The following is a 13688-nucleotide window of genomic DNA, read 5'->3' on the forward strand; positions in this document are numbered from 1 at the left end:
TGCATGTGGGAAAAGAGACTCCCTACTTCCCTAGGGTGCACCTTATATCCAAAAAGTTGATTTCATTTGAATTTGCTTTGCCTGTGTGTGTGTGTACATTAAAGAAGAACCCCTATCAAACCAAACCTTAGATTTGTAGGCGATTATGGGAATTAATTATGATCATATTAATTAATATTACTAACTCTTGAACTCCTTTTTCGTTATTTGCAGTTTAGATAGCCAACTCTGTTTGCCTAATAAGATTCATTGGGAAAAGGGTAAATCACAACTCACAAGTGTATAAATTAGTGGACAAAAAAGTTGCTAATTTGGTGATTACTTACCACTTACTCATTTCATAATCTAATATATATATAAAACCAATTATTTATTTATTTATTTCAATTTTAAAATCAAAAGCAAAACATGAATTTGGGTCATTGAGTACCACCAATCTTCAATGATTGCCATTCTTTGTGAGGAAGGCCGAATCTTGAAGGACCCATTTCACTTGAAAAATTAGGATTAGGATTTCCAATCTCTTAATTTAATTTAGATCTTGGTCTTAATGAGTCTAATCATCTCTCCACCTTCTAGATTTAATTTTATTTTTTATTCGAATAAATAATTTTTTAAAAATATCTGTTAATGAGTTTCTTATAAACCAAGGTTGTCAATTTTAGACTCTATCATATCTCTTTTTTTTTTTTTCCTTTCAAATAATGAATTCAAAACATCCATCCACCAAGGTCTTAAGATTAGGTCTGAAGAGGACGTTAGGGATTTATAAATTAATTTCTGATGACAATCAAGAATTTTTTTTCATACATTGTAGACCCCTCAAATCTCCCTCTTTTTCTTGATGGCCTTTTCCTCTTGTTGGGTATTGAAATGTATGGAATGCTAATCTTTCTACTAATCATGATTATATAATTGTTTATCTTTCATTGGAGGATCTATCAGTGGCTTATAAGAAAAAATTAAGAGGATCTATCAATAGCCCACCACCACCCACTATATTAACATATAGGACATATAGATAGATCTATTCTATTTTATGTTGTAATGAGTCCATAAAGAGTTTGGTGATGATAAATTTATGTGTACGTGGGTTTGAAAGCTCGAGTTTAGTTTCATAACGAGTTGGGGATTGTGGATCTTGGATGTAAAGAGCTTTTAGTATTGTTTTAGGTATTGTGACTTCCTACGTTAAGAAGTTGACACATAACTTAGTTAATTATCAGGCAACTTACTCCACCAGCAGAGGAACTATATTATTTTTGGTGGTGATTAGTGTTTTCAATCACAATCCAGTATTGCTTCTAGATTAAATCAAGGACTAGGGTTTATGATTTGAAGACTTAAATCTTTGCTTAATTATATAATAATGAAAGACAATGACTCAGAATATACTATTTGCATTGATAATTTGCTAATCATATCATAATCATTGTCATTATCATCTAGAACCAAGGGGGAAAAAAAACAGAGAAAACAATAAAATCTGTACAACAGATGATACAGAGCAAGACAGCAGCCTTGTTTAAGTTGCTTTCATAGAGGATTGGCTCCATTACAGAGCAAGGCTAATGAGGCATTTAAGCAGATACCTCGATTATCTCTGCTTCTAGCTGCAAAATCTGTGATGAATGTAGCTTGCGCTGAAACTCTCACAGCTGAGCAGTCTGGGGAGAGCCGTGGGATGAACGTAGGTTGCGCTTGCACCACAAGAAGGCTCCCTTGATCAGATTGCATTAGAATTCATTAACATTACTGTCATTACAGGATTGCATGAGTGCAGGACTAAGACAATTCATACGAAGGCAGAGAATCTTCAACCATCTCAAATTTCTGTCTGAATTCCGTGTAAATACTTCTATTCTTGTGCTTAGAGAGGGAAACATAGTTGCAGGTATGTCGAATACCAAAACAGCAGCTTGACAATCCGAATTCCTATTCAAATTCGAAGCATCTAAAGCTGTTCATAATATTATGGTGAGGCTTTGATGCCTTGTAGTAAGGCTGTTCATTGCATCCTCAGCATCGTAGATTTAAACCATCCATGAAATAGTCTCTCCACAATATGGGAGAAAGAAAGCAGGAAAGAAAATATCACCAGATTTCTGCAGGTTTAAGTCCTAGAATTAATAAAAGATCAATTTTATTTTTACCAAACATTACTTCAGTGATTACAAGGGCAAACCAGTGAAAAAGGAAGCTGAGCTTAGCTTGTTCATTATATTGTCTCAGAAATATGCTATTTCAGATACTCAAAAATTGTCTCAACCTTATCCTAGCTCATTGGCAATCTATCGGCAGTTCTTGAGGCCATCCAAACTCCTCCAAGAACGACAATACAACTCCATTGGACCAACCAAAACCAGTCTGCATAGGCAAGCAGAACAAAATACAAATCATTAGGAACAAAGCAGGATAAAAGATAATCACCTATTGGCTCTTAGTTAATAATATTGTCATCAGGCCATACCTGGGGTGCGTATTTGCCACCACCACCGTATTGTCCACAATTCTCTACGTCATACTTCTCGTGCATCACACCCGTTTTCTTGTAGGCACTATAGTTGGTTCTGATCCACGATATAGCTATCTCTTGTGCCATTGACCTTGCCTCTTCTATACCTGATCTTGCTAGACCCTCAACTATCATGTGTTGTAGAGGAGCCCAACCGTTTGGAAAATCCCTGCTTGTTAAATGTTTGTTTAGTAATAGACCATATATGAAAAACATGAAGGACGTGTGGGTTTTGTTTACTACCAACCATTGTTCTCCTGATCTTGTCAAAGAAGTTGCAATTCCAGCACGACAAACCAACCCTGAACTTTCAAGACATTTCATGACTTTCTCCACTAGAGAAACATCTGGCACAGATGTACACATCAAACATAACAAACAGGTCACGGGTTGCAACTGTAGAATGCTGTATTGCCTACTAGTATGCATTTTAGGCCATAAAAACTGGATTTTTAGGTTTGCCAATAGGATGGCAGAACAGGCACATGTAGGTTAGTAAACAATTCTAAGAATTCCAAGGACTCAGCTACTCTAAAAGTGCCAAGCTCGATGGAGACTTGGAGTTCCGGAATTACAGACTGCAAGTTCTAAGCACAGTGACAAACCAAAGCCTAATTAATTGGGCCTACCTGCTGACCTGTTTATGTTCTAAGCTCGTCATAATAATGATGTCAAAGTGGGTAATGAGTTACGAACCTGAATAGTACGACTCAATCCATAGAGGAACGAAGTTTGAAGCGAATACATTTTGATTTTGGTTTGAAACTTCCACTGTTTGATATTGCTATCAACACCAAAAACAAAGAAATCAGCGAGAAAAAAAAAAAACGCAATTAAAGATATAAGTTCAGGGTGAAGATCACCAGGCATGTGGTGTCATTGAGCCAGTAATCAAGCCATTGCCCCATCTTTGCATTCCAAAAAACTGAGTCAATTGCCCTTTTCCTTTCTTTTGAAGCTTTCAAGAAACTCTCTGCCTGTTTACTGTCTCCAACAATTTTTGCTAAGTACGTAATGTCGAGTTCCATCTGGGTCAACAGAAATGAAAGCTCTTACCATATTAACCGTGGAAGTTATTGATCTCAAGTATTCTAGTTTGGAAGCATACCTTGAGTAAGAACACATTTAAGTCCACTGGTAAAATTAACGTAGTAGATAATGTTGTGAAATCTGAATGATTCCTGCAAGAAGCCAATGGTTACTACCTTGCATTTCAGTCTGTAAAATATTCTTGCCTTTCGATTTGGACTCCGCCTTTCAATGAAAAATATTGGGTGGAAATAGTGAAGAACAAAATTAGCACAAGCTTATATAGGACTCCTGTTCACGTTGCTCTAGGAATCTCCTGATCATTCTTTTCCTACCGTCGTCTTTCTAAGAAAAAGAATCATTTTGCGATATCAAAGAAATTAATAAACAAACACGGATAATCATTTTATTTGAAATCACCTCATCTAACATCAGTAGATCATTAGTATCCCCAATGTAATTGAAATATTGCAAACAAACCAGTTGAAAAAGGGCTAGCTTCCATTTGAAAATAGATGGTTTCCATACCTCATCCACCTTGTACTGAAATCCCATCCAGATTCAGCAGTAGAAGCTACTTCCTGGTAGAATTTCTGCCTCTCCAAGTCATTCGAGATATTGGAAGCAGAATGCTTGTCCTGGAAAATGCAATTAGTAAAATGTTATAACATTCACTACAATCATTTGATGTCATAGTTAGTTAACAGAGCCAGTGAGAAAAACACACAAGTGTTGTAGCTTCGGGCCTGGGTTTGTTCCACCTGGCACAATACCGATTTAAAGTATGGTCGCTGCTAGCCTGAGCATCGTGGATGATCACTTTATGTATATCTACAACAGACAAAAGGATTGCAAAGGTTCAAGCCACAAAGCTTGGCCAAAAAGAAAAGGAATCACAATAATTAGCTATCAACAACAAAGAAAAAAAAAATCAAACATATAACAAAAAAGAACATATACTTTTTGATACCTGAATTCCAAAACTGATATTCTTTAAGCAATGCTGGAAGAGAGCTTTTAGCAAACTCCATATCCAGAGTCCTCTTGTATATCTCAGAAATCATTGAACTCAGGAAGGGAGGCTGGCTGTAAAAAGCATCAGCGAGCGATTAAGATGAAGCATCTAAGCATTTAACATGATGTATGAAAAGCATTTGCCTATATAATAAATGCACTACGTAGAATTCGTAAAAAAGACCATGGTATATAATTGAATGAAAAAATACACGGAAATTGAGCAGCATTTGATCCACATCCTATTCGGCAGGATAATTGATTTGCATATACTAAAAAAGAATGAAGAAATTAAGCAAACAGGAAAAGTAAATCAATTAATAGTCCAAATAATGAGCAATCCAAGAAACAATTAGCAAGTGAAATGGAGTTGATAGTTCAAACAAATTAACTAAATAAATAACTGACAAAACATACACACACACCCATTAAAAAAGAGGGCAGCGTATACATAAACGAAAGAGAGGAGCATTACCTTCTATTAGTGTAATAGGCCCTTGCCCCATTAAGAACATAACCATATTTATCTATAAGGGAAATAAGATTATTCACAATTCCCTTTGCAGTGTCATACATTTTGCTTGCCAGCAATCCCCTGCAACACAAAAGGATTCACCAAATACACACATAAAAATCCAAATTAAGATTATATTATACCAAACGAAATATCAACCAATTGCATAACAAATAGTGAGAATTTTCTAACAAATGGAAACAAATTTTTAATATTTTAAATTATGAGAACCAAACCCATTTTAATTAATACCTGATAACCCAATAAGAATCCCAGTAATAAACCTCTCTAAACCTTGAACCAGGAATTATAACAGACCCAGGCAAAGGCAACAGAGTATGCAAATCAGGGCGTTCATTGACGTCACCAGAGACTTTCTTGCTCAAATTCTTCCAAAGAGAGTGAACCTCCAACGCCCATGACCTCACGGTCGGATTCTCCACCGCCGGCATAAAACCTTCAGGCTCCGGCACAAAATCAGGTGGATTGGCGTCCCCCAAATCATCCCCTGCACCTTCAAAATAAGTCCCTATGAAACCCTCCAAATCCTTAATCGATATCGACCCATCAACACTCCTAGGGAGCTCATCAAACGCAGACTCAGTTTTTGACAGATTAAACTTCAACGACAAATCAACGTACAGCTTCGGATCAAATTTTTTGGGGCCAAAAGTTTGCAGTGCACTCTCTTGGACACGTACAAGGAACTTGATCAAAGGAGTTGTAGGTACCACAGGGCCTATTTCATGGGTATTGCATGAAGAGAAAGCGTTTGTGACAGCCATTTTTCTCGGAGAGGAAGCCATGGCTGTAAATTGTAATGTATATAGAGATATATATGGAAAAGACTATTTGGGCGGCCGGCATCAGAATCTACGGAGACTTTATTTTGATTGTCCTTTGATGTCTCTCTTCTTTGAAAAGAAGGTTTTTTTTTTCCTTGGAAAGAAGTAGCTTTTCTATCGACTGATAGTGATATATTTATGCGAAGCCCATTGGAAGGAGAAAGAGGACATGATAACAGTTACCAGTAATTGAAATATATAATTTTTTTATTTCTTATATTAAAGTAGATGCCATTGAAATTGAAATTTCACAAGGGAAGTATGCCAAACCCATTTGCAAAATTATTGCAAAAAGACAAAAAAAAAAAAGCCCATGTGCACAATTTGAGTTAGTATAGGGTGTGTTTGGTAAACCAATGATTATAAATTTTCGCTATCAAAAAACATGTGACTCATAATGTGTGTTTATGGATATGTTTGGTGGAGCGCGTGTTGTGATTTTCAGTTGTGAAAAAAAGTTTACTCATGAATGATGAAATAAGTAATGATAACTCATAAGCTGTGAAAATTATATTATATTTATTATTAAAATTATTTTTTGTATAAAATAAATTTTAAATTAGTTATAATTTAATAAAACAAGAAAAAGATAAAAAATTAAAATTGCTAAAATGAAGTATGCTGTTCCAAGTCCAAGTATGTTTTATGTAAAATGATAATAAAGGCAAAGCAACAAGTGGGCTAAGTCATAGAATTAATAAAAAATCAATTTGATTTTTTACTAAACATTACTTCAGTGACTACAAGGGCAATCCAATGAAAAAGGAAGCTGAGCTTCCTTCCTATATATTGTGTGTAATTTCAGATACTCAAAAATTGTCTCAACAGTATATTAGCTCATTGGCAATCTATCGGCAGGGCTTGTGGCCATCCAAACTCCTCCAAGAACGCCAATACAACTCCATTTGACCAACCAAAACCAGTCTGCATAGACAAGCAGAACAAAATACAAATCATTAGGAACAAAGCTGCATAAAAGATGATCACCCATTGTTTCTTAAAAATATTGTCATCAGGCCATACCTGGGGTGTGTATTCACCACCACCACCGTATTCTCCACACTTCTCTACGTCATACTTCTCGTGCATCACACCCGTTTTCTTGTAGGCACCATAGTTGGTTCTGATCCATGATATAGCTATCTCTTGGGCCATTGACCTTGCCTCTTCTATACCTGATCTTGCTAGACCCTCAACTATCATGTGTTGTAGGGGAGCCCAACCGTTTGGAAAATCCCTGCTTGTTAAATGTTTGTTTAGTAATAGACCATATATGAAAAACATGAAGGACATGTGGGTTTTGTTTACTAACAACCATTGTTCTCCTGATCTTGTCAAAGAAGTTGCAATTCCAGCACGACAAACCAACCCTGAACTTCCAAGACTTTTCATGACTTTCTCTACTAGAAAAACATCTGGCACAGATGTACACATCAAACATACCAAACAGGTCATGGGTTGCAACAGTAGAATGCTGTATTGCAAAACTGGATTTTTAGGTTTGCCAATAGGATGGCAGAACAGGCACATGTAGGTTAGTAAACAATTCTAAGAATTCCAAGGACTCAGCTACTCTAAAAGAGCCAAGCTCGATGGAGACTTCGAGTTTCAGAATTACAGACTGCAAGTTCTAAGCACAGTGACAAACCCAAGCCTTATTAATTAGGCCTAGCTGACTGACCTGTTTATGTGCTAAGCTCGTCAGAATAATGATGTCAAAAGTGGGTAATGAGTTACGAACCTGAATAGTACGACTCAATCCATAGAGGAACGAAGTTTGAAGCGAATACATTTTGATTTTGGTTTGAAACTTCCACTGTTTGATATTGCTATCAACACCAAAAACAAAGAAATCAGCAAGAAAAAAGAACGCAATTAAAGATATAAGTTCAGGGTGAAGATCACCTGGCATGTAGTGTCATTGAGCCAGTAATCAAGCCATTGCCCCATCTTTGGATTCCAGAAAACTGAGTCAATTGCCCTTTTCCTTTCTTTTGAAGCTTTCAAGAAACTCTCTGCCTGTTTACTGTCTCCAACAATTTTTGCTAAGTACGTAATGTCGAGTTCCATCTGGGTCAACATAAATGAAAGCTCTTGCCATATTAACCGTAGAAGTTATTGATCTCAAGTATTCTCGTTTGGAAGCATACCTTGAGTAAGAACACATTTAAGTCCACTGGTAAAATTAACGTAGTGGATATTGTTGTGAAATCTGAATGATTCCTGCAAGAAGCCAATGGTTACTACCTTGCATTTCAGTCTGTAAAATATTCTTGCCTTTCGATTTGGACTCCGCCTTTCAATGAAAAATATTGGGTGGAAATAGTGAAGAACAAAATTAGCACAAGCTTATATAGGACTCCTGTTCACGTTGCTCTAGGAATCTCCTGATCATTCTTTTCCTACCGTCGTCTTTCTAAGAAAAAGAATCATTTTGCGATATCAAAGAAATTAATAAACAAACACGGATAATCATTTTATTTGAAATCACCTCATCTAACATCAGTAGATCATTAGTATCCCCAATGTAATTGAAATATTGCAAGCAAACCAGTTGAAAAAGGGCTAGTTTCCATTTGAAAATAGATGGTTTCCATACCTCATCCACCTTGTACTGAAATCCCATCCAGATTCAGCAGTAGAAGCTACTTCCTGGTAGAATTTCTGCCTCTCCAAGTCATTCGAGATATTGGAAGCAGAATGCTTGTCCTGGAAAATGCAATTAGTAAAATGTTATAACATTCACTACAATCATTTGATGTCATAGTTAGTTAATAGAGCCAGTGAGAAAAACACACAAGTGTTGTAGATTCAGGCCTGGGTTTGTTCCACCTGGCATAATACCGATTTAAAGTATGGTCGCTGCTAGCCTGAGCATCGTGGATGATCACTTTATGTATATCTACAACAGATAAAAAGATTGCAAAAGTTCAAGCCATGGAGCTTGGCCAAAAAGAAAAAGGGAACACAAGAATTACCCACCAACAACAAAGGAAAAAAATGAAACATATAGCAAAAAAGAACATATTACTTTTTGATACCTGAGTTCCAAAACTGATATTCTTTAAGCAATGCTGGAAGAGAGCTTCTAGCAAACTCCATATCCAAAGTCCTCTTGTAAATCTCAGAAACCATTGAACTCAGGAGGGGAGGCTGGCTGCAAAAAGCATCAGCGAGCGATTAGGATAAATCATCTAAGCATCTAACATCATGTCTGAAAAGCATTTGCCTATTTAATAAATGCATTACGTAGAATTCGTAAAAAAACCATGGTATATAATTGACTGAAAAAATAAAGGGAATTTGAGCATTTCATCGGTATTCCAACATAGCAGAAGCGTTACCTCCTGTTAGTGTAATAGGCCCTTGCCCCATTAAGAACATAACCATATTTATCTATAAGGGAAATAAGATTATTCACAATTCCTTTTGCAGTGTCACACATTTTGCTTGCCAGCAATCCCCTGCAACACAAAAGGATTCACCAAATACACACATAAAAATCCAAATTGAGATTATATTATCCCAAACCAAACCAAATTGCAGAATTTTTTTTTTTTCATTTAACATAACAAATAGTGAGAATATTCTAAAAAATGGAAACAATTTTTAATATTTTAAATTATGAGAACCAAACCCATTTTAGTACCTGATAACCCAATAAGAATCCCAGTAATAAACCTCTCTAAACCTTGAACCAGGAATTATAACAGACCCAGGCAGAGGCAAGAGAGTATGCAAATCAGGGTGTTCACTGACTTCACCAGAGACTTTCCTGCTCAAATTCTTCCAAAGAGAGTGAACCTCCAAAGCCCATGACCTCACGGTCGGATTCTCAACAGCCGGCAAAAACCCTTCAGGCTCCGGCACAAAATCAGGTGGATTGGCGTCCCCCAAATCATCCCCTGCACCTTCAAAATAAGTCCCTATAAAACCCTCCAAATCCTTAACCGATATCGACCCATCAACACTCCTAGGGAGCTCATCAAACGCAGACTCAGTTTTTGACAGATTAAACTTCAACGAGAAATCAACGTAGAGCTTCGGATCAAAGTTTTTGGGGCCAAAAGTTTGCAGTGCACTCTCTTGGACACGTACAAGGAACTTGACCAAAGGAGTTGTAGGTACCACAGAGCCTATTTCATGGGTATTGCATGAAGAAAAAGCGTTTGCGATAGCCATTATTGATAAAAACAAAGAAAAGAAGAGAAAAAAGGGTTTATTTTCATGGTAGTAGGCCATGCGAAATAAGTGAACTTTTTATCGGACACGAAGCCATGGCTGTAATGTATATAGAGATATACATGTGAAAGGACTATGATGAAGACCTAGGATTTGGGCGGCCGGCGATCAGAATCTATGGAGAAGTGATTCGATTCGCCTTTGTCGTCTCTTTCTTTCAAAAGAACTTGCTTTTCTATCGACTGATAATACGAAGCCAATTGGAAGGAGAAATACATAATAAAAAAGAAAGAAAGATAAAAGTTACATAACACAACTCCAGCCAATTGAAATATATAATATTTCTTTATTTCTTATATTAAAACAGTAAGCTAGACAGTCCATATAGTGATAACTCAAGTCCCTTCAATATCCATTATAGATGAGTTTTATCGGGTAAATCTTAATTCCATTGTTTTTTTCAATGGAATTTCTTAATTTCATTATTTTTTTCAATGAAATTTTAAAAACAAATGAATTCAGAACTAAAACAATGAATTATACATTGTGTTTTAAAAAATAATAGAATCTATATTAAAACAATAAATTTGAGATAAAAGAGGGAAAATAAAAATATTCCATTGATTAAATCAATAGAATAAACCTGTTAAGCTCCCATGAGCTACCAAACTTAAGGGCTACATGTCATTTTTTATATTAAAGTGTATGCCTTTGAAATTGAAGTTTCACAAGGAAAGTAAAAAACAAAAACCATTTGCACAATTAATGTAAATAGACAAAAAAGAAGAGAAAAGAAAGAAGCCTGTGTGCTTAATGACTTAATTTGAGGTTCAAAATAGGAAAAAACAAAGATGAGAATAAGAAAAAAGGAAATTAAATATCCGTTTCAACATTGTCTACAACAATAACCATCTAATAATGTGTAGTAACAAAAAGTCGCAAAATGCAAGTATGGGTGTTGGTAGAGCGGTGATTGTGATTTTCAGCTATGAAAAAATAAATTGACCCATAAAGGGATAAATTGTGTATGAGTGTGTTTAGTAGAACGACTGTTGTGATTTTCAGCTGTGAAAAAAAGAAATAAATGATAATAACACATAAACTGTAAAAATTATATCACATTTATTATTAAAATTAGATTTTGTATAAAATAAATTTCAAATTAGTTATAATTTAATAAAACAAAAAAAGATTTGAATTAAAACTAAAATTGCTAAAATGAAATTTTGTTTTGCCAGCAGTACCCCATAACCTATGCTTAACAACTCAACTTTTTTATGAAACCCTCTTGTTTCTTTTTCCTCCAAATTTACCAACAAAAAGAGCCCAATAGAACTACATCATCAAATTACAAATTTAATCATCATTTTCAATGAGATCAGCCAGCTGCCTTCAAAATATTAAAGTAGAACATAGTCAGTCTCCTTCCATATTTGAGGATGAAATTTACAAACCAGAAAAACATTATTTCAAACCACAAAATGATAAAAAAAAGAAAAGAAGTATGAGCCTTGATCTCCCCCATCCTTCCTCTTAATAGATAGACTTATGGACTGTTCTCTTCAAATTTAGATCCTGTCAACAAAGGTGTAAAAGAGACTACAAATAGTTGTTATCCTCAGTCCATCAAAGAGATTGTATATGCATCTAAATATCTTGAATACTGCGTCTTTCCATGATTTCCTCCACTACAAAATCATATCTACATATCAGTTACAAAAGAAAAGTGATTTACTAAGTAAACAGAAGCAATGAATAATGTTATCAAGCAGAGAATGAAAAACTTGAGGCGACATAGAATACTTGTGCCAATAGCTGATGACACACTTGAAAAGGAAAGAAAGGCAAGTAAGGGTTGGGTTACAAGGTGGACAAGGAGATAGTGAATACTCAGTCTTTGAAGTCCAAAAAACCCCTTATCAGTTTATTGTTAACCTCAAGGAGCAAACATGTACTTGCAGGAAGTGGCAGCTTGTAGGGATGCCATGTTGTCATGCAATTGGAGCTATTGGATTCAACCACCTATCAGTGATGGATTTTGTGGACAAGTGTTACACGAGGAAAACCTTCATAAAGGCATATGGACGCAATGTGCAAGCCATTAATGGTCAGAGTTTATGGCCCAAAACTGAAAACTCTGTAATCCTACCTCCAGAGTATATAAAGACTACTGGTAGGCCAAAAAATAAGAGGAGACGAGAAGTGGATAAACCCAAGACTAAATGCACAAAGTGTGGTAAACCAGGTCATAACAAAAGGACATGCGGGAAGCAATTCTGGGACCACCATTGCTGAGACAAGTCTTGTTAAGAGGACAAAGAAAGATGCTACTGACGATCGTGTGACAACAACTACTGGGAGACGATCAACAATGACAGGCCAAAGCACAAATAGGGTGCGACAAGAACTGTGGAAAATTTTACTACTAGAAATTTGGTGTCTCATGAGACATTGAATGTTGGTGGTCTAAGAAGAAAGGCTAGGTATGCAGCTATGCTGGCCTCCACCCAGGAATCTGTCAATCAAGGAGGTCCAAAATGAAAGTATGTTTACTCCGGGCGTCCATGTCAGCTATTCTGGTAACCGAGTAACCTCTGTTATAAACAAGTGCCTAAAATGATACGGATTTCTAGGTTTCCCTGACCTTCAGCTCAATAATAGATGGAATGTTCTCTTCAAATTTAGATCTTGTCAGCAAAGATGTAAAAGAGACTAAAAATAGTTGCTATCCTCAATCCATCTTTGACTCTGCATCAGCATTTTAACAATCTTAAATTCTTTGTATTTCCATAGTTTTCTCCCCGACAAAATCACCTATACGTTATGTCTTTTACTGTTTTACAAAATAAAAGCATTTTATTAATTACCTATATGTCCAACTGAGAAAATATTTAACTTTGAAATAAGTCAAGGAGGCATACATGATAAGTTAAAGATCCTGGCCTGCCTTTGTTCCACATTCTGCAGTATGTGGGCTTCAAATTCTGATCACCTAAAAAGGGTCATTCTGCATTTCCTGAAACAACACAGGAATTGAAAAATGTAAGCATGACCAAAAAATAAGCTACCAATAAAAGAAAATAGCTTCCCAATGGAGTTCATTCAAAAATATTCACAATACCATTGCAGTCAGGGTTGAAGACATTCCACATGGAAGGCAAAAGAAGTTTCAAACTTTATAATACGAGAAACAAAATACAAATCAAAAAAAGAACGCTTGAATCTGCTTCAATTTTCCGATTTCAAAACTGTAGAAAATAAGCTAAAAGGAATTGATAAAGAAATCTACGAAAACCTAAATCAGAATTGGTGAAGAATAAACTGCAAGTAAGCTCCTCGGAATTTCTTTCTTCGTCTTCCACACAATCAAAGCTGGATACCAGCTTCGGAATTTGGAACGACATAAAAAAAATACGTTCATCGTCACCGGAGCCGCCTGAAATCAGAGAATCTGAAAGTCCTGTGGAATTCGATAGCCCTAAGGGCAAATGCAATGAGAAACACTCGGCCAATATTTTTGTTGCCCCGGTCCCACCTCTATTACACAAAAAGTCAAGTCAAACACGTATTCTAATACAGTCACATCAGC

General features: G+C 35.9%; 2 protein-coding genes and 1 long non-coding RNA gene across 7 annotated transcripts; all 3 read right to left on the reverse strand.

The window, feature by feature from the left end:
* Positions 1–2118: 2118 nt before the first annotated feature.
* LOC120016682 (probable trehalase) lies at positions 2119–5974 on the reverse strand. The gene is made up of 11 exons (XM_038869582.1): positions 5325–5974; positions 5034–5153; positions 4515–4630; positions 4272–4375; positions 4073–4182; positions 3624–3696; positions 3379–3543; positions 3212–3299; positions 2763–2862; positions 2471–2684; positions 2119–2367 (listed from the first exon to the last, which is right to left on the reverse strand). The coding sequence occupies exons 1-11, from the start codon at positions 5876–5878 to the stop codon at positions 2281–2283; spliced, it is 1731 nt and encodes a 576-aa protein (XP_038725510.1). The 5' UTR covers positions 5879–5974; the 3' UTR covers positions 2119–2280.
* Positions 5975–6594: 620 nt separating this feature from the next.
* Positions 6595–10364, reverse strand: LOC120016681 (probable trehalase). The gene is made up of 11 exons (XM_038869581.1): positions 9567–10364; positions 9262–9381; positions 8959–9074; positions 8716–8819; positions 8517–8626; positions 8068–8140; positions 7823–7987; positions 7659–7746; positions 7233–7332; positions 6941–7154; positions 6595–6841 (listed from the first exon to the last, which is right to left on the reverse strand). Exons 1-11 carry the CDS (start codon positions 10157–10159, stop codon positions 6755–6757), a joined length of 1770 nt encoding a protein of 589 aa, XP_038725509.1. The 5' UTR covers positions 10160–10364; the 3' UTR covers positions 6595–6754.
* A 1059-nt stretch (positions 10365–11423) lies between these two features.
* LOC120016300 lies at positions 11424–13578 on the reverse strand. 5 transcript variants are annotated; one of them, XR_005471945.1, is made up of 3 exons: positions 13395–13578; positions 13021–13115; positions 11424–11674 (listed from the first exon to the last, which is right to left on the reverse strand). It is a non-coding gene; the product is annotated as an uncharacterized LOC120016300 (long non-coding RNA). The 5 variants fall into 5 exon arrangements; XR_005471946.1 differs by having other exon boundaries at positions 11424–11787; XR_005471944.1 differs by having other exon boundaries at positions 13221–13578.
* Between the last annotated feature and the right edge of the window lie 110 nt (positions 13579–13688).

The sequence above is a fragment of the Tripterygium wilfordii genome, chromosome 15 (assembly GCF_013401445.1).
Source record: "Tripterygium wilfordii isolate XIE 37 chromosome 15, ASM1340144v1, whole genome shotgun sequence".
NCBI classification, from domain to species: Eukaryota; Viridiplantae; Streptophyta; class Magnoliopsida; order Celastrales; family Celastraceae; genus Tripterygium; species Tripterygium wilfordii.

What these genes read in the sequence shown, in the direction of transcription:
- LOC120016682 (XM_038869582.1), bottom strand. Translation starts at nt 5,878, where the DNA reads ATGGCTTCCTCTCCGAGAAAAATGGCTGTCACAAACGCTTTCTCTTCA. An exon ending in ATATCAGTTTTGGAATTCAG is followed by an intron (nt 4,376 to 4,514) that starts GTATCAAAAAGT and finishes TGTCTGTTGTAG; the next exon opens with ATATACATAAAGTGATCATC. An exon ending in TTCAGTACAAGGTGGATGAG is followed by an intron (nt 3,697 to 4,072) that starts GTATGGAAACCA and finishes GGCTTCTTGCAG; the next exon opens with GAATCATTCAGATTTCACAA.
- LOC120016681 (XM_038869581.1), bottom strand. Translation starts at nt 10,159, where the DNA reads ATGGCCTACTACCATGAAAATAAACCCTTTTTTCTCTTCTTTTCTTTG. An exon ending in GCCTATTACACTAACAGGAG is followed by an intron (nt 9,075 to 9,261) that starts GTAACGCTTCTG and finishes TGCTTTTTGCAG; the next exon opens with CCAGCCTCCCCTCCTGAGTT. An exon ending in TAAATGTGTTCTTACTCAAG is followed by an intron (nt 7,988 to 8,067) that starts GTATGCTTCCAA and finishes ATGTTGACCCAG; the next exon opens with ATGGAACTCGACATTACGTA.